The sequence below is a fragment of the Argentina silus genome, assembly GCF_951799395.1.
Source record: "Argentina silus genome assembly, chromosome: 9".
In the NCBI taxonomy this organism is placed as follows: domain Eukaryota; kingdom Metazoa; phylum Chordata; class Actinopteri; order Argentiniformes; family Argentinidae; genus Argentina; species Argentina silus.
The window spans coordinates 10,331,825-10,352,049 of NC_139663.1; the positions used below are offsets into that span (position 1 = coordinate 10,331,825).

General features: G+C 43.2%; 2 protein-coding genes across 3 annotated transcripts; both read right to left on the reverse strand.

The window, feature by feature from the left end:
* Positions 1-147: 147 nt before the first annotated feature.
* ubtf (upstream binding transcription factor) lies at positions 148-10,785 on the reverse strand. Of its 2 annotated transcripts, XM_083676908.1 has the most exons (22): positions 9,805-9,851; positions 9,587-9,696; positions 7,447-7,502; positions 7,011-7,183; positions 6,800-6,883; positions 6,517-6,672; positions 6,300-6,364; positions 5,973-6,099; positions 5,708-5,818; positions 5,433-5,566; positions 5,175-5,316; positions 5,014-5,055; positions 4,786-4,890; positions 4,357-4,512; positions 3,962-4,108; positions 3,680-3,790; positions 3,508-3,596; positions 3,200-3,389; positions 3,048-3,095; positions 2,865-2,933; positions 2,642-2,776; positions 148-2,556 (listed from the first exon to the last, which is right to left on the reverse strand). In XM_083676908.1, exons 3-22 carry the CDS (start codon positions 7,481-7,483, stop codon positions 2,446-2,448), a joined length of 2,232 nt encoding a protein of 743 aa, XP_083533034.1. In that variant the 5' UTR covers positions 7,484-7,502; positions 9,587-9,696; positions 9,805-9,851; the 3' UTR covers positions 148-2,445. The 2 variants fall into 2 exon arrangements, with proteins under 2 accessions (XP_083533034.1, XP_083533033.1); XM_083676907.1 differs by lacking the exons at positions 9,587-9,696; positions 9,805-9,851 and adding an exon at positions 10,584-10,785.
* Positions 10,786-11,494: 709 nt separating this feature from the next.
* Positions 11,495-20,096, reverse strand: slc4a1a (solute carrier family 4 member 1a (Diego blood group)). The gene is made up of 20 exons (XM_083677764.1): positions 20,017-20,096; positions 19,735-19,790; positions 19,033-19,127; positions 18,907-18,953; positions 18,577-18,742; positions 18,124-18,259; positions 17,601-17,676; positions 17,430-17,472; positions 17,135-17,319; positions 16,701-16,908; positions 16,289-16,492; positions 15,787-15,935; positions 15,329-15,523; positions 14,882-15,127; positions 14,644-14,733; positions 14,303-14,469; positions 13,956-14,197; positions 13,629-13,798; positions 13,001-13,174; positions 11,495-12,435 (listed from the first exon to the last, which is right to left on the reverse strand). The coding sequence occupies exons 1-20, from the start codon at positions 20,038-20,040 to the stop codon at positions 12,358-12,360; spliced, it is 2,751 nt and encodes a 916-aa protein (XP_083533890.1). The 5' UTR covers positions 20,041-20,096; the 3' UTR covers positions 11,495-12,357.
* Between the last annotated feature and the right edge of the window lie 129 nt (positions 20,097-20,225).

Consider the following 20,225-nt stretch of genomic DNA (forward strand, 5'->3'; position numbering starts at 1 on the left):
ACGTTACGTCATTCCTGCGTAAGTCAGTGCGCACGCAAGGAAAGGCTTCCATGTTCCATGATCCCAAAGCTCTGAAGTTGTTTCCCATGCATTTTAAACATTTACCCAAGCCTTACATAAAAATAAAAATAAATAAAAAAAGAAACGTGTTGTTAAAGACCAAATTTATTTGCCCAATTGCGTAAATTGCAGGGACATAAGAACACACTCAGCTATAGAAAACATCAAAATGAGTCAAATGATCAGCAGTACAAATTTGTAAAGCTTTTGTTCTCTTTTAGTCATTCTACAAAGAAACAAACATGGGGAGAAATGTTACAACTAAAACAGACAAATGAAATCAAAAACGTCTCCCCTGCGAGCATTATGGACTCACTGGCCTCAGATGGAGCCACTGACAAGGCCAGGCTTTGTCAAATAAAAGTACAAATCAAACTATATCCACTCAATACAAAAAAGCTATATTTACAAATACCTTACAACAGTATTTACCCCATTCCCATTGGCAACTTAATTACCCCAAAACCCTTTCCCCAAATCCAGTATCCAACCCGCCATAACATTTCCCACATGTCCCCACCAAAATATAAATAGCCCACCATGCTGGTTTTATTCAGTCAATAATAATGAGATTCAGAATGGTCAAACTCAGTTCAACCTGACATTTGGGTCAGTGCCAACCCTTCTTGTAGATGGTAGGAGTATGAGACTGATATTGTACTGTCTTTCAAACAACTGAGACTAACCTGTGGAAAACAAAACCTGTGCTGTGGGTCTTCTGTCCAGGTGGAAATCAATAAGACAGCACTAAGCAGAGACATAACTCAGCTTCGCTTATTTTGAGAAAAAGGCGTAAAAAAAAACCCGGTATACCTACATTCAAGGTGTTGGTGTGATAACAGGATTAGAAGTGTCCCCTGCACCCAAGCAGGCACATACACACTACACAGTTATGAACACAACACAGGATGCTGACATCACGCTCACAAAAAGCAGGCGCGCACACACACACACACACACACACACACACACACACACACACACACACACACACACACACGAGAGAGAAGAGAGAGAGAGAGAGAGAGAACAAACCAATCAAACCAAAGTAGCGGTTGAGCAGAAGAGTGGGGCAGGCTTACATTAAGTGCAAAGCTTTTTTGGGATAAGCATCAGACTAAAAATGATCAGGGCTGGGGTAAATTCCATTTGAATTCAAGTCAATTCCATAAATGAATAGCTCTCAAAAATTGTCATCAAAAGCAATGACCAATTTCCACACAAATTCTATTAAAATCCATCTTCTGATTTTCAAATGGAACCAACCAGCTTTGGAGATAAAAAATAAAAATGTAAAACAGTGGTTCAAGGAAGAAATCAACACCAAGATTAAATTGTACAACATAGTCTATTTAAAACTAATTCGGAATAAAGTCTCAAATCTCCACTTTGGGCAAAAATAATTGTACTCCGAGTGTGGCAAGCAAAAACTCTTTATCGCTTAACGATAAATTACTTTGAATCCACCAAGAAACATTCAATGTAACACACCGTTGAGGAACAATCCAAACCGCAAAATAAACGTGAGAACCAACATGAGAGTAAAACAGAATTGTCTTGGACTTGTTCTACAAAGATCCTCTGAAATGTATGTAAAGGTTGGACACATTGTAGTATAAATAAATAGCCATGTCCTTTGAACTTAAACTGTCTATGACAGCTGAAAGGCATTTTTCAAATGCATCCAAACCTTTAACTCAAACTGTGGGTGAATAGCAAGATCTCAGAATTTCCAGCAACGAAAAGACATTCATAATGGCTTAATTTTTCCTGAAGATACCACCTCGTTAAGAACCAAATAATAAAAAATTACATCAACAACTGAGAGCAGAACGAAAGTAGAGGCGCTGAAGAAAAAGGATTAAAGGAAACATTCTCAAGAGTGCAATTATTTGGTCCCCTGCACCCCCCACCTCAAAGTAATCCACCACACAAATAGATTCTTTGGCTCTAGGAGGCCTGTTCACAACTCCCCCACATCCCCCTTCCCTTGTAAGCATGGACGCTAGGATCTATCATTGACTGATACAAACAGAGTTGGGGCCAAATTTGAACCATTATCCAAAAAACAGCTCTTTATACACTTGTTAACCATGGAAGGTCCCCTGGGTGTAACCTGAGCCCAGTGTTCTGAGATGGCCAGTGGAGCAGGTTGGGGGTAGTTGGGGATAATGGAAGAAGGGCATAACAGGGTAGGGTGTTCACCCTCCTCATACAGAACACTAATAAAGAAACAGAAGGAAGGTGAGTGCGAAATGGACGTGGTGGTGCAGGGGCTCCCTCTGGTGGTAGGAGGAGAGCAGGGTCGGCACAATGGCAGAGCTCCCTGGACTCTTGGCTCAGCTCAGCGCTGCTCAGTCTCTCTCGGGTCAAAGTTGACCTGCTTCAGTCCGAATCAGAATCTGACCCATCATCAGAGCTCGACTCACTGCTGCTACTCTCAGACTTGTTCTCCTTATCCTCTGTCTCCTCATCATCATCCTCCTCTTCATCATTCTGCAGGAGGTGTCACACAAAAACTGTTAGCCTGATATCATACCATTGTAATTTGTAATAGAGAAGAGTAATGTTGAGAACTTACATCATCGTCGTCATCAGCGTCATCATCCTCCTCCTCTTCCTCTTCACTGTCATCAGCACTGGAAGAATCTGCCTCTGATGAGGCTTTCTCTTCCTCCTCGTCATCATCATCATCATCATCCTCCTCCTCTGATTCCTGAAGGTATAATAGGGTAAGAGATGAATAACCAGTCTGTTTGACCAAAAAATATAACCAAGTCAAACTACACTGAACTGAAACTCACCTCCTTCTTGACCACTTTGGCCTTCACTTTGGCAGCAGGGCCTCCTGGTTTCGCTGTGGTCCTTCTTTTCTGAGGAAGTCAATGGGAGAAAAATATGAATATTTATATTTGAAAGAAAAAAAGGTAGAGGAAGGGATGGAAGTTATGGCATTGCATGCATGCTGTAAACATAAGATTACTTACTTGTGAGGTGTACTCCTTGTAGGTGTTTCTCTCTTGCGAGGACAGGCTCTGTGAAAAAAAAGGAGAATTTGAGTTAGTAAGGACTTTTCTGTCCAAAGATTTACCAGCACTTGAGGGTGAGATGTTCAATATATAGTAATCAGATTGCATACCGCCAACCACTGCTCCAGCTGTACTTTGTACAGCTTCTGCTTCTCCTCTGCAATCTTCTTGTAGCGGTCCTTTTCCTTCTGCGGCTGTGCCTGCCAGCGACCTCCGATCTCCCCCATGCGTTCCTTCATAGGGAGGTGGTTCAGCTCGCCATTAGACAGCATCTCCTGGGAGAACTTCTGATATCCATTTCTGTGAGGATAAGTTTGATTAGAAAAACTCCTGCATACATCTACCATTTACTCATCACAGTAAATCTCTTGTAACTAACATACAAAAGTAACAAATAAAATTAAAAAATGTCACTCACGATGGAGGTTTCTTGGGTTCACCTTCAAACTTCATCTTCTTCCCTGAGGCAATGAACGTGGCAGGAGAACGCATCTCACTCAGCTCTCTCTGTCAGGCAGAAAATAACCAGAAGATCAACTTTCTGAACTATTTTGTGCATTGTCACTTTTAGGCCCATGGTTTCCCCTTACCTCATATCTTTTCTGGTCTTCTGCTGCCTTTTTGATCCACATGATCTTCTCTTTCTTCTCCATGGTGATCCAGGTTGCTTCCATGGCCTTCTGGGCCTTTGGACGGTCGTTCTGTAAAGCACAGGAGGGAAGAGGGCGACAGTCAATACACATTAAAAAGATTAATAAGCAGTGGCAGTTATACATTAATGCTTGCTTCTAGTAATGGGGAAGACATGGGCAGTTCTGAGGGCAGTTCTGATTCAGTTCTGGCCATCTTGGAGGCTACAGTTGTGCCTGTACCTTAAACCTAACCAGGTAGTCTCCTATGACACTCTGCTGCCAGATGTCCTGTGCAGTCTTGGGTGTGTCTGGCAGCCGGCTGCGCTCCTCCTGCCCCTTCTTATCAGACTCAGCCTTTAGCACCGTCTCAAGGCGCTTATACTTTTCCTAAAGGGGCAAGACAACCATCAACCATTAGCCAACACTCACAGGCAGAGCGACAGAAACCCACCCCAAAGTAACTACATTCAAGATTGACACAATCCAATGCTGTATCATTCAGTTAATCTGAGCAGTAATATTAAACACTGTTTTTCCTGGACCTTGTTGCTTAATTCCTATCTGAGCCCTGGGAGTGTACACCGGGCTGCGTTGTGTGTATTGTGCTTGGCTGGGGATTAAACTGAGTAGTGTACCTTCTTCTTATCTGAGAGCTCATTCCACATGCGTGCCAGAAGCCTGGTGAGCTCGCTCTCAGACAGGTCAGGTCGCTCCTGCTGCAGTTTGGGCCTTTTCTCTTCAGAGAAGATGAACATGGCTGAGATGGGCCTTTTGGGCTTCTCTGAGCTGGCCTGCAAGTTATGGAATGATGGAGCATTATGGAGGGAGTCTTCAACCTCAAAGCAAATAGAGAAAAAGCTACACCAGACCCAGAGCACTACGTTCATCATTCAATGTCGGAGTAAATTGGACTGAATGTATGTTTTTTACTTGATGTTGCAATTCAACCAAAGTATGGTCTGAGTTTGATGCATTAGGAATACAGATTTATTATTGTGAAGGTTGGTTTGCTGGAGAGCTCACAGCTCCGCTGACCTGAGTGATGCTGAAGTACTGTGCTTTACCTTTGCTTTGGAGCTCTTCTTTTTGGAGGCTGGGCTGCTGCCCTTTTTAAAGCCTATCATCTTCTGCTCGCCCAAGATACGCTGCTGTTCTTCCTCTGACACACTCTATAGAGATACACAGAGTATATCAACACATACTGCTCCTTTTCTGAATCGCTATACAAATTGATAGTGAGACTCCAGACAGACACACACACACACGTATGAACAGGGACGTCAAAAACTTACGCAAAGAAATCGGTTCATCTCAACTTCGTATTCTTTCTTTCTCTGAAAGACATAAACAGGGAATTTTTAAGACTTGAGTGTGTGGCGGGAAGACATTTTGAGAAATGCTTAGTTTTCACTTGTATGATACGAGTAGAATTGTACACAGTTAAAATACTGACCTGCTCGCATCGTTTTTGGTAGGCATCCTTCTCATTTTGTTTCAGCAGCTTCCACTGCTGGCTGCACATGACCATGCGTTCTGTACTGGGCACGTCCTTCATGCTTGACATCAACTCGGCACAGAACATGGAGTAACCATTCCTGAAACACCACAAAAAAAAACCGCAACATGGTAACCTAACTCCCGACTGTGTACACATAAGACAACATAATCCCCATTGTGAGGGGCAAACAATGTTCTGGTAGAGATGACTCACGGAGGTGGTTTGTCCGGCCTGCCATCAGATTTGTCCTTCAGATGTCTCTCAGCCTTCGTCAGGGTGGATTTCACAATGTTCTCCTGGGTCATGTTGAGCTCTGGGTGCTGCTGAATGAAGTCCTTCATGGTTCCCTGAGAAACACCACCAAGAGTCATTTGGTAAAGCATCAGCCAATCCTAATTTAAATAGTCAGAGTCGTGGCTGTTATGGTTTCACTACAGTCATTTTGCCATCTTCTGGGTCTAGTGTGCCACACTTTTCTGTGCTCTCACCTCATACTGTTTCTGCAGTTCCAGAGACTTGCTAATCCACTTGAGTCTCTTCTTGTCAGTCAGCTGGGTCCACTGCTTCCCAAGACTGTCTTTAATGTCTTTGGTGGTTGCCTGGCATCAAATATTACAACAACACAAATATATACATAATTAGCGTGACAGACATGGATATAGTTAAACTGTAGCATGTTAACACAGAGTGTGTGAGCATGCATGTGCAAGTACTAACGGTCATTGAGACATGTCTACGGGAACTGTGACTCACGTCTGGGTGTGTTTTGAGGAAGGCCTTCTTCTCATGCATGTACCACAGCTGCTGAGGAGTCCTGGGCTTCTCTGGGACATTAGAACCTTTCTTTGTCATGCTCTCCAAAAGGTCTGGGTGGTCCTCCCTATATGCACATAAACACAGTTGTAGTATAATGCACGCACGCACACACACACACACACACACACATCAAACACACTTGGGTATAAATAAATGAAGATTAACTATGTGGCTGCTGACACCATTTTTTTCAGGTATTTAGAAAGCTTTTTAGAAAGCTTTGACATTTACTCTAGTTGCAGATAACCCAAATTAAAACCTTACCTGAACTTTGACATACTGCCCACAAATGTTTTTTTGTCCTTCAGGAAGTCTTCCACATATTTTTTCTAGTGTCATAAAAACAGGGGATAAAGCACAGCCATGAAATCAATTTCATCTACTGACGCAAACTTATTATTTTTGTCCATTCCACTACTCCCCTTTCTCCCTCTCTCCCTCTACATCTCTTTATCCTTCCTTTCCACCCTCTGCGACTGACCTTCTTTTTCTCTGGCAGCTCCCTGTACTTCTTAGAAAGGATCTTTGTGAGATCTAAGTTGCTCATTTCAGGGTGCAGCTTGGCATACTTTGCCCTCTTTTCCATGAAGAAGCGGAAGTATGGCGTCAGGGGCTTTTTGGGAAAATCTGGATGCTTCTGTTAAATACAACAACAAAAAAGAAGATTGAAACGACGAGCAACACTACTCAGTTATGTGATATGCTCAGATACCGCTTGTTTAGAATAAATAGAAACCTATATAAATTAACAAATGCAAGCCCACCTTGAGTTTCTTGCCCTTGTAGGGGTTCTTGATGAAGTCTTGTGCATCAAAAATCAGCTCTGTTAACGTGCGGAATTTACGGATCTGTACCAAAGACATAACATGAATAACATGAACAGAGGCCAAATATATACATCTATAACTGGCAATAAACCCACTTATATTCTCTAAATACTAAACAACGGATCATGAGGGAACATGGCCGGCCTACCTCTTTGGAGACCTCATTCCACTTCAGTTTGCACATGTCAGATGTGAATGAGTTGAAGGCCACCTTCTCCCAGTCTAGATGTGACTCAGAGGTCTTGTATTTTGTCAGGTCCTTCGGGGGAAGGTTAATCTTTATGGACTCCAGCAGTTTCAGCATGTCATCCTGCGTCCACACTAAAGTGATGCCAGGACAGACAGACATTTTTATATGTGAACAGTCCGTAAATCTACAAACATATAAACAGTAAAACTGTTGGCGTTTTGCAGTCCACATATGATCCTAATTGGCAGTATAGCATTAAAGAACCGTACATAAGTTTAATGATTGGTGTACAAACTTTCATTTATCCATTGGTTATGAAGTTTACCTCATGCATTGCATACAGAGTGGCACATAGAATGTATGCTATACCATCTAGCAAAGATCATAATCTTACCTTGGTCTTTAGTGGACGCGTCCATCTCTCCATTCATCTGTACAGTCTTCTTCTTTCTACACAAAAACAAAACAAAGCTGTATTACTATGATTTTCTTCAATGCAGTTTATATTATGATGGTAGAAACACAACACAAAAAAAATTTCTCACACTACCATGACAGCGATGTGGTATACAATACAGGGCCCCAAAAAAAAAAATCTGGTTGTTCCCTAACAACATTATGTCCCCTAACAGCAACATGCACTTACAAAGTGTTAGGCCTACTTCATATCAAGGTTAATTCAATATTGTCTTAGAATTAGGGAGATAAATACATTTCTGTGATGTGAGGGCAAAAAAGGGAAAGATTATACAGTATGCCTACTGTGTTGAAATAAAGTGATATTTGGTTGGGTTGTGTGTTTTTTTTACTGTGTTTGTACTTGCTCCAACGTTTACTTGTGTAACTTGTGCCTATTGTTGTTATGCTTAAATCACAAACACAGTATTGCGAGAAACCGAATACAATAGTCTACATCATATTTATTATGGGCATGTTTTTATTTGTACGTTTCAAATATAGTCTAATATTAATATTTAAAAAGTAATGTCTAGGTTGGAAACTCCAGCCGTTTCAAACCATAGACTTCAAAACCACTTCGACATAATAGTTTATGTCCATTACACCGCCCCTAAACGTTTACGCTACATCGTGAGACAGGCTATTGCTTGTGACGGATTCAAATCTCAAATAACACTGCAGAAGGCTCCAACTGGCAGTGGCGAGTACTTCGCCGACCAATTTATTAAATGTAGTCTCGCTTATTCGACAACATAGCTACTAGCTAGTACTTATTTGAGTCGCATCGATGTCGACCATTTCGCCTCTCGTGCGGTCGGTAATGGAGTATTTTTTCGGAGCGGTGGTGGGGAGGTACCACGGAAGGAGGAAGCGAACGTTTAGAGACAGGCAGCTGTAGGCAACCAGCTGACCATGGACGGGGGATCTGCTTTCGGTCTCCGACGAGGGGGAATGGTGGCCAGGGAACATTACTACCAAATGCACCACTCGACAAAGCCTCACTACCAACAGAGCGCTGAACGTGCAACTCCGCCATGAATCTCTGATCGCCCCAGTCCTACGAGGGGCTGCTGGAGGGTGGAAATAATACCCTTTTTAATAATAAATTGATCGGTACTGTCCTCCTATGCCATTTTCTTGGCTTTTGACGTTTCAGTGTAGAAGTTGACATCAATCATTGAAGCGAAAATCGCCGGACATTCTTGGGCGAGGCGTAGCCGATTTCGAAACAGTGATGGCGACTCTGCACCACCGCCTGTTGTTTAGCATGCCTTGGTGCGCGAGCTTGTTTGACAATCAAGATATAATCCAGGATGGCATCGAAATATACCAACTGGACCAATTTTGCGTTTCAATAGAAGTTATATTGTGATAAATTCTTTAATAATTCAGTCGTGTTTATGGATTTGAGGGGAATGTCCCAACACAGTAATGCAATGGGAGCTCCACCAGCAGCATCCGAGCCAACGACCGCGAACTAGCCAGATCAGATGCAACCCACAACTAACTAGCTGGCTGGCTAAAACAGCTAGCTAGCTGGCGACACGACTAGATTGTTTTAATTTCAGCAAGTTGCTGTATATAATGTAACTATTTTCGAAGGCCATTTGAGAAAAGACGCAAATGTCAAATTCTTGCGGGCATTTAATTGTAATTACCAAAGCAAGCAAAAACAACAATCGTGACAAAATGACAACTTTTAGCTAGGCCGTGAGTGACAGATGAAGCTTGGGTACTTTGACAGGATTTACCAGGAGGTGGATAGTTTTAGCCAGTTAGCTAAAATAACATTTTTTACAAATAAATGGTGGCTTTGATCAACATATATTGTATCTGAATGGTTTAGAAGTCTTGAAAGTTGGGGACATATATTGTAATTTAGCCTGGTTTTGTATGAATGATGCAAAAAGAATTGCTGGCGACCTAAGCGCTGACCTAGCCAGCTTAAACTGGCCCCGGATCTCCGCGTGAGGGGTAAACTAATGTGTGTAAAATCATAGTCTCGTTAGATACATTGACGATACTGTAGCTAAGTGTTGATATATACCAAATGGGTGATTTAAGTTAACACTCACCGTACAAGACGACCTGTTCACTCATATATATATTATCGTAGGTTGAACACGGTGTAAACGATGGTTTGTAGCCGTATGGCGGAGGACAGCGAGGCAGGGTCGTCAAAAGACTGGGGGAGGCACACAGGAGGAATGAAGAAAACGGAAAATAATTTGTAACAACGTTGCTAATCCTCACAACTCAAATGGCGATACATTGTAAATCGTTGATCACTCACAATGGTTCGTTCCGCGGGTAAATTGTATCAATTTTACACTATTTTAAAGGAAAAAATGATACATCCGAGACTGCGAGTGGTTCACTGGCGCGACGACGGTTCTAGAGAGCCGCCATGCTACAGGCACACTAGTGCGAGTCTGCTAGGATACCGACCGTGACAAGCTCCTATGGCGCACTGTCTGCATGCTTACCGACAAACGGGCTTTTAAGTAACTTAAGCCAGGGTGTGCAACTAACCTGTCCCGCTCCAGGGTCATACGCATCTAGCTATGGCAGAACAGAAGGCGGGTTTTCACAGGTTGGCGTTGACGGTTCTTATGCGAGAGAGGGCGAGCTATAGTATACGGTGAGATATTAAACCGAGATCCCTGATGGCTAACCAGAGAGGCGGCTGGTTGTTCCGAGAACAGCCGCATGGAGGTCTAGGCGCGGAAATATAGCTTGTTGTCGACTCTACCATGAAATAAGACAAATCGGTGAATTAAATGCTAGAGGCGGTGATAAAATCGGAGTTCCATGTTTTCACTTTATTATGCACAACCTTTAACAATTCCTTACCCGTATTAAAGGACGAGAAATTCGGGTTTGGCGACCTCGGTCTGTACCCATAGCTATGTGTTTTGCTAACACTAGGCTCACAAGACATTCAAATTATTTCACGGGAGAAAATAAAACATACCAAGCCGCGGAAATTACTTCTCAGGGAGTCTCGCTTGTGTATTTTCGGTTTTGTTTTGTTTATCGAACATGAACGAAGGAGGTGGCTGTGAGCCTTACCTGTCTCAGCGTGAGTCGATCTCGTTGTGGAACAAGGGGTGGGTTGAATGTTAGCCAGCACTGCGCCGCCGGTCCAGGGCACAGGCGCTCCAGTCCCCGCAGAGATGGGTACTTCCCCCCGCCTCCATCTCACTTGCTTTCTCCTTCCACTCAACGCGCAGCTCTCTCGATCCGACCATTTCTCTAGCAGAGACATCCGCATTTTCGATCTCTCCCCGGTCCCTCACGCATGATCCAGAGAAGCATAGCCTATCCTATCGTTTTTCCACATTTAGATCCCCGAGCTGCCGTCGACAACCAAGGCAGTGATCTACCACGAATCGTTCTTATCCTACCGGTGCTTATTCAAAAGTTGATTGTCTGACATTTACCGATATTTTAGTGGAACTTTTTGTCAGTGACAATGTTGTGGTTTCATCAACAATCAACAATGATCAGAATTAAATTATAATTTGCGGTGTTTAGGCGATTGAACACTTGAGCATAAAGTTGGCGTTAACGTTATCACTATAGCCTATTCGTCTCAACTCTTGATGACAAATGTCAGCAGCGAAACAGACAGTCGAATTCCATGGATAAAGGCCTATACTTTCTCGGAGTGGTGTTCCTTTTAGCAAAGTGTAGGCAGCTATTTGACAGCTTCATTTTACCCCTGATGTAATTTCTTTCAACTCCACCTTGTCTGTTTGTGGGCGTAACCCAACCATCCAATCCAGTCAGCCAGATTCATTGAAAACAAATGACTTCCCAATGAGCGCACAGCCTCGTTAAACAGTGGTGGAGTGGCATCGGCATTCCCAGTGCACCATAAGTAGAGTGGTGACCCTCCTCTCACTGATGATAATGATGAATAGTGTTGGAATTTCTCGAATACATAGAATGAAAGTTACAAGCTCGATGAAATTCGCGAGTCAAATTAAAATCTCTTTAATTGATACGGTGAAAAGCAAACCAGCAGTTGTACAGTGATCCAAGCACACAAACATACAAATGAAACAAATATACATAAATCCTCCCTTCTACAGTCTGCACACTCGATTGATAATTGTAGAATATAGCCAAGGTAATTGCTGTGATTAATTTGCTATATTTACACATGTTTGCCCCTCCTTCAAGATCAATGCATTACGTTCAAACTTAAAAACGAACAATCTGTCAATCATTTTTTTATTCCAGCTCCCACCTTTGCAATGCTGAAAGCATTACTAGAGGTAAATACTGAACACTCACAAACAGAAGTTGATTGTATGGAAATAATTCTATCATAAGTAACTCAACAAAACAGCAATGACTAAGGATCAAATGCACAAATTCTTTCAAACATTGAAGCATAAAACCAAACTGTAATGACTAACAAAGAAGAATAACTTAATTATGGTAGAAAAGTACAGGAAAAAATAACAGTCCCATAAAATGCATTAGAATATTAAATTCATCTGTTGGTCTGTGTAGTACTGGTTATGTTGGTATTAATGAGATGGGACTATACTTAAGGAATTGTTAAGTAGTAGAGTAATCAAGATTGAGGTTATTTGTTATATTTTTTACTGGTACTTCCTGGAATAGTACAAAATGTAATGCTTACCTGAGACCTTGCTTTTAGCTTGGCACAACAATAAACCCATTTGCAATTGGCACAAAATAAACATTTCTAAGGATATGTTTCACAGTTCATACTAATACATGTTTTACTTAAGAAAAAAATACTGGTCGCGCATAAAGCATTATTTGAGTTCACTGGATCCTTTTGAGTTGAGAGGTCTCATCCAGGTGTCTATGGCAACAAGCCCTCGTTGTACATATCCTCCCCTGGCTCCTCTTCAAACTTCACCTTGACATCATCAGCATCCAGCTGCAACAGGATACACAGTCACAACAGAGAAACACACATCCTCTGAATCAGAAAATACCTACAGTATATCAAATCGGACCAAATACTTAAAACATAACATAATGACAATAGCTTTACTATTTATTGAAAATGGATTTGATTATCTGTAGATTCTGTCAAGCCATACCCATAACATATCTATATGACTGTATTAATATGTACAGTGCCGAATAACACAGTTTTCTTTTGTTACGTTAATCTACACTTTTTTTAAACTGATCTACACAATCTACTTTACACATGCAAAGTGAATGGGTCAACAACACCCTAGTCACTCCTCAAAAACTGGCCTATATGACAAGCCAGATAAAAAAAAAAAAACATTACTGAGAAAAAAAGACTTTCCATTCTTGAGTTTGTCTGTAGTCTTTTTTGTAATGTTTTTTATCTGGCTTCTGTCACTATTCCTATACATTTTTCAAATGTGAAAACTATGTAGAGGTTCACATTATTTGTCTCGTCCCTATATGTCAATTATGATCACATGAAAAAGGAGTGTACATGAGAGCAGTCCAGTGCCACTTACACATTTCATCTCTGTGACTGAGAAGAGTTTGCCGGTCATTATCATGCGCAGGGGGATGGTGAGGATGAGGATGAAGGGCAGAGCCAGGGAGAAGGGGCTCATCTTCACTATCCAGAGAAGGCCCAAACACAAGAGCTGGATGAGAGTGAACAAGTGCATCTTCGAGAGCTTCACCTGCAATAGGGAGAGAAGGGAAGGGGGTTAAGGGGAAGAGTACTGTATGTTTGTACTGTACTACATAATGACAATTATTACTTTCCCCATCTTGGTACGCTGTTATTGTTTTCAATCTGAACACAGCAATAGTGTGAAACTGCAACCAATGAAAATGTATTGTAATACTGTAACTGATTTTGTTAACTTATGCTGTAAGTAATAAAACATGGTCTGAGTTAAAACCTTTTATCTTTTGTTTCAAAGTATTTTACCCTGACGCTATGAGAATCTATTGTGAGAAACCTTAGCAAAGTTGAATTAATTAATAATAAATTAACTTGAATAGAATAATCTATTCTTCAGGGAATGAGATTGTGATTGTTACAGTGTGTTGTACAATAATGATTATACAATAAAGAACACAGCGAGAGAGGAGGTGGAGGTGGGTTCGAGCGGGGGAGAACTAGCATACCCTGGTAGCATAGGCATCGGCAGGGAAGTATTTCTTGGGGACAATCAGCAGAAGAATTCTATCCCACATCTGAATCCCAGTAAGTGAGGTGATACCCATGTAGAGGAATATTCCAAACAGAGCAGTCATAGGAATCATCTTCAGGACAGGCTCCATAAGAATAGACACACCTGGTAATGACAGAAGTGAACAATCATTTCTCCTGCACACTGTCCATGTATCTTAGAGAGATCAACAGGAACTTTTAATTACAAATGCAGTATGCTGTCTGCCTGCCAGCAGTAACATCTCAAGCTCAGTACAGGGTAGTACTATGGTAGCACTTACCAACCATGGCGGCCACAAGGATACCGCTGATCCTTTGCTCCAGCACCTTCTCGATCTCAGGCTTTGTTCCCTTAGTCATGACAGTGAGGGCATTGGCATGTGTGACAGAACGCACAGTGGCGGCACTCAGCCAGGGCACCCCGAACACAGAAGCTATGCCCCCCATGGTAACCAGGATGAAGAGGTCCAGATGGAACCCTGAGCCCTTCACCATCTTCCTCTCTGGCTTGCTCACAATCAGCCTGTACAGAGAGGGAGAGGGCCAGGGTCAGAGGTCAAACAATGAGAAGGGGGTTGTGGGATATAGGACTGAGGAGACATGCTTGCGTTCATATGATTTCACTCACGTAGTGATCTGGGACTCGAGGAAGATGAGTATGAAGACCAGTATGGCTGGGACGCAAGATGCAAACATCATCCATATTGGGAAGGGCTGCTTCTCTCCCATGGGGTTGATGAACCAGCCTCTGGCTTTTGGGTTGGACACCATGAGACCCTTGGGCACCACCAGTTTCTGCCAAAGGACACACAAAACATGATGTATTTAGTCCATTCCTTATGTATCATATTACACAGCTGTGAGGATAGAGTAATGGTTTAAGATCAACAGTGCAGAGTGATATATATATATATAACCCCATACACATCAGGTCTTAAATCAGACACCATGCACCTATAAACCACTTACCTGGGTGTAGGAATCCTCAACACAGATGTCAATGGCAATCATGACAAAGATGGCGATGGGAACACCAAAATCTCCAATCATGCGACGGAGCTGGGTGAGAGGCAACATTTAAAGTTAACAGCAACCACACCAACAAAAGATAGCGCCACGAATATCACCTTACAGATCTTTGTTTAGATTAATAATTTTGGGGGAATTGCTTTTTGTCATTACAGTTGAAAAGAGCCATTGGTCTTACAGGGCCAGGGAGGAAGTGTCCGTTCTTGAACTGACGGAGGAAGAATGCAATGAAGAAACAGCCAAACATAAGACACATAGAGAGCAGGGCAGTGTTAGGGTAAGGCCTCTCAATCTCCACTTCTCGTATGGTATGGTTGCCATCTGGGTGGATCTCTATGTGCGATGTGATCACTGGGTGGAAGGGGTTATCTATAGTGTCGTTCAAGTGTTCGTAGTTCAGAATCAGAGGATGCTTTTTGAAGATCTGAATGAGAGGAGAAGAGAAGAGGGTAGATAAGTAAGTAGAGTAAACCATCAACCATCCAAGTCAGCCAGATTCACTGAAAACAAATGACTTCCCAATGAGTGCACAGCCTCGTTAGACAGTGGTTAAAAAACAAAGTGCCTGCTTGAAATGGATGGACAGGTGGGTTGGATGTGGGTAGATTAGGTGGAGCAATCATACCTTGATGAGCTTGTTGAAGGTCTCATAGATGAAGATGAGAGAGATGAGGATGGAAAAGATCTCCTGGGTGAACCGGGAAATGTATTTGACCAGAAAGCTGCCCTCCACCGCCACCATGATCACCACAATGACTATCAGCCACAAACCAACCCAGATACGGCCCACAATGTACTCCATATTCTGGGACTTGCAAAACTAGCAGACGGAATGAAAAAAAAAAAAAACTGACCATGTTAATTCATGACTTGCATTGAAGCTTTTGAAATGATTCGTATCAAGGTGGTGGATGCCGGAAGTATTCATGTGATGATATCAAGTATAAGTCATGTACAATACAACTAACACTAACACACCCAGATGATGTACTCTAAGCAGTAGTGGCTGACTACTCAGTGGCTCAGTGCTCTCATCAGAATCAGGGACCAACTCTGATGTTACCTGTTGGCAAGGTTACATACCGCATAGAAAGCTTCCTCAAACACCAGTAGCGGTCCAGAAAAGCCAATGACCAACACAGGTTGCGCGGCAATGAGGCAAAAGATGATGCCCTGTATGCAGGTGGAGATCATAAGCTCTGACACGCCCATCATGTGATCTGTCTTATCGGCTGGGGTCAGATGTCGGGGGAGAGATAGGGACAGGATGTTAACCTCTGTATTCCTGGAAATGTGAGTGCTGAATTTTCTCGTCTGGATGATTCTTGGACATATGTCTGGTGAACGAGTTCATCTTGGCTATCTCTACTGTCCCATGTCATCAAACATCACAAGTATCCCCTCCCCTTACAAACCTGTGCTCTGTGCTCAGTCAGCCCACAGCAAGGGTTATTGGCTTAGAGTCACTCCACATAACCCCTATCAACATATCTAGGCCTACACACATTGGTAACAGGTCATATAGAGTTAGTCCATGCCCCTAAACACTATGATACTCGGTCTGTCCCTCACACAATGTGCATACCCAGCAGTCCTCCGAAGGTGATGGCAGGGGACAGGGCAGCAAAGTAGATGAAGATGACGGCAGCCAGGACTTGAGGGTTGAGTGCATCTGTGTAGTCGCTGACGTAATGACGATAGCGGCGCTTCAGGTCTTTAATCATCCCACCAAACGGAACCCCGGTGCGGGCCAGAGGGTCCTCCCTGGGCACCTCCGGGGCTGCCTCAACTGAACACATAAACAAACAAACCAAACTTCGATTCAATACATGCACAGACAGACTTAAGAAATAGCAGGAAAATCATGGTGGATGGAAAATGGCCGCCATACAGTAGATACAGTAGGGCAAAAAACAAAGTTGTAAGTGAAATCAACAAGTTGAAACTCAATGTGGATATACATTACAGAGTCAGTCTGTGTGCAGGTATTGATTGACCTTTTACTCTGTCACCAAAGACGATTCGGGTGTCACAGGGGCGGAGTCGGTCACGCAGCATCTTCTGCTGGAAGCCAATGATTGGGTGGAGCATGGCCTCGTCCTGGATCTCAGTGGGTGGGATGACAATGCTGCAGTCCATGAAGTCAGCAATGGCATTGCCCAGCTCCTTGTCAGTGTTAGCTAGATACGCCTCCAGACTGAAAACCTGAAGAGAGAAGACATGTGGTAAGGAGGGTTAGCTCTCCATTTTATGACAATCAGAACCACAACAAAGCAATAATCTACGCCCACATTGTAAACATGGACCCCCCCAACACCATAAAAAAAACTATCTACTATCCTCCTATAGTAAATCTCCCATCCATTCTCTCACTCCACTGCTCTGCCTTTAATTCCAATGTGACCCCTCTCTGCTCTCCCCTCTCTCTTACCCAATCAGCCATCAGTGCAGCCATGGCACGGCCACTCTCATGGTAGTCCATTCCTTCCTGGCTGGGCCCCACCAGCACAAAGATGAAACGTATGGGCACAGGGGCCTCCAGGACACCCTCCATCACCACAGAGTCCCTCAGCCTGACGAAGGCCACAGCTGGCTTCCCCAGAGAATCCATGACCCCTGGAATAAACACACACACAGAGCTCCAGGGATACTGACTGTCTAGACCTAATGTTTGGGTAGGATAATCAGACTATTATACTACTATGTCTATGTGGTGGTGAACTTACCTGAGAGGACAACGGAGGCCTCCACACTATCAAATCTATCTCTCTGAAAGGCAACGGGAAGACGGGTCAGTTGGTGTCAGGTAGTGAGAGACAGAAAACAAGAAAACATAGAACAAGAAAAAGAGAGTGTTGTTAGTTATGTTGACATTCAGCTAGGAATAGTCTGACAACCTGCTGAGTGACTGAGAAGGTCTGCATCTCGATGTCTCCCAAGGGGGGGACTTGAGCCGCGGCTGCCTCAGTCTGACTGTGAGGACAGAGAGAGAGCATGAACATGTTATACTGTGTTATACTGTATACTGTAGTAGTATGTTATACTGTATACTGTAGTAGTATGTTATACTGTAGTAGTAACAGATAAACATTATACCAGTGCTAGAGCAGTTTATGATCTAAATAGTATTGCATACTAAATGAGAGAAGTTGTACATGTGAAGTTATTAGACATTAGAGAGTGAATAAAATGTATCTTAGAGGGCCTTTAGAGCGTGGAAAAAGTATTTTTATGGGCTTAGGGCCTCTATGTGTGTGTGTGTGTGTGTCTGTGCGTGTGTGTGTGTGTGTGTGTGTGTGTGTGTGTGTCTGTGCGCGCGCACGTGTGTGTGGTGTGTGTGTGTGTGTGTGTGTGTGTGTGTGTGTGTGTGTGTGTGTGTGTGTGTGTGTGTGTGTGTGTGTGCGTGCGTGTGTGTATTACCTGCGTCTCTGCAATAGAGCCCTCAGTAGGCCCTCTCGATCACCGGGGCGTATCTCATTCTTGCTCTGCAGTTCATCAACCACCTTTTCAGCCACAGCAGACAGACTGCAGGCTTCCAGGTCCAGGATGACAGCACCTGAGCACAGACACAGTCACCATGGAGACAACAATTCTATTATGAAATTGTAGGGGGAAATATGCAAATGTGAATTTTATGTTGACATTGATGGGTTTATTGTTGATCCCCTCTTCTAAACCCTCCTCTCAGAAAGGAGCTGAATGTCTTAACCTAAAGTTATATCAGAATAGTTTGGAGTTGGACAAAGGGAATTTGAATTGTGCCACCAAGTGTTTAAAATACAGTCCCATTGTGGCAATAAAGATATCCTGAAGCAATTTATACTGTAAAGATTGAGTGTCTAACTCAATGTGTCCAAATGAGTTTCTTATTACCTGTGGTCATGACCCTGCGGAGCTGGATCAGACTCTTGAAGGTGAGGAAGGAGATGTGTGAGGTGCCAAACGTGTTTTTGCCTGGGATGAGGCTTTCCTCATAGCCCGCCCACCGGCCAGTCTCCTTCCAGATGCTTCCCTTGAGCTCATTCAACTCCACATAAGCCTGACACACACACACACACACACACACACACACACACACACACACACACACACACACACACACATACACATACGGTTTAACATAAGATACTTTCCAAGCTAGGCTGATGGATTTCAGTGTACATGGGATTATGAACATAATATGTCTGGCATCAAGGGACCCACCTGAGCATCTCCTCTGGTGTTGGCATTGGTGTTCAGGTTCAGATAGGCTGGAATACAGAGAGGCAGTGTTAAGACCAAACAATGTTGAGGATGTGTGTGTGTGGGAATGGGGGGTTTTGAGCTCACCCTCTGAGACGGAGGGGATGCGACGCTGGATGGGCTCCTCCTCCTCCTGTGTCGTCTGCTCCAGGTCATAGTTCCCACTGTGGCCTGGCGGGGTCCTGGGGGTGGGGGTGAGGATGGGGGGAGAACCAGGGTTAATAAGGGGGACCTGCTCCACTACATCACTACCATGTCTCACCAGATCGTATGGAAAACAAGCCAGGCTGTGGGCTTTCCAGTTATGAAGAAACAGCCCTGACAAAGAGAAGGATTTGGGATTTCATCCAACTGCAGCTTCTGTTGAGAGGGCATTAGTGGTTTTGCCAAAATGGGGAAGCAAACATATCCATGTGCTTCTGATTGTCTACATCAATTTGGCTTAGAACCAGCAGCTGGTCACCAAAATCCTCTACGTTACTGAAAGACTCTCTCTGGCTCAGTGTTATCAGTCCTGTCTGCTGAGATAAGAGTGCCATCCTGACTTTGGCCAATAGGGGGCAACAGTGTACAACCTAAACGTCTACTAATCACCATCATTGACAAGTTTGGCTTTTTCAGAAAAACTATTCATAGAGGGGCAGAAAGATGACTGCTTCAAAAATATGCATTCTTTTACACCCTTTCCTCAGATTCCTGAGAATGAATCTCAAGTGGGAGAGGAATCTCAAGTGGGACTGGAGGTGGAAGTGCCATTTCAACATTTGGAGAGAGAGAGGGAACACTCACAGTCGGAGCGGAGACGGGAAGAGCGAGTTACTGTCCTCATAGGACATGTCATTGTCCTGGACGGAATAAAAGAGAAATACATATTAGAGATAAAAGGAGAGAATGAAGGAGGTGTGGGGAGAATGAGGGATGAGGAGAATGAGGGAGGTGTAGGGGCTAGGGTGACAAATGGTCAAAGGAAAATATAGACTGGATTACGATTGCAGTGAGAAGCAAATGTTTGAAGTTATTTCTATAACTCCCCCACCTCATTCTATTGCTTAATTATATTGTTTTACCAACCTCTCCGTTAGACAGATTTTCCATTGCCGTGTTTCAGGGCTTGTATCGTCTGTCCTTACACTGTCCTATACTTTCAACAAAGTTTGCGCATAACCTGTAGTGGGAATGCAAAAAAGGCATTAAGGAACACACATAAATAAATACACTCAATACAGGACACATTCAATACAATCATGCAAGGACACACGGTCACTTGCCCATCTTGAAGA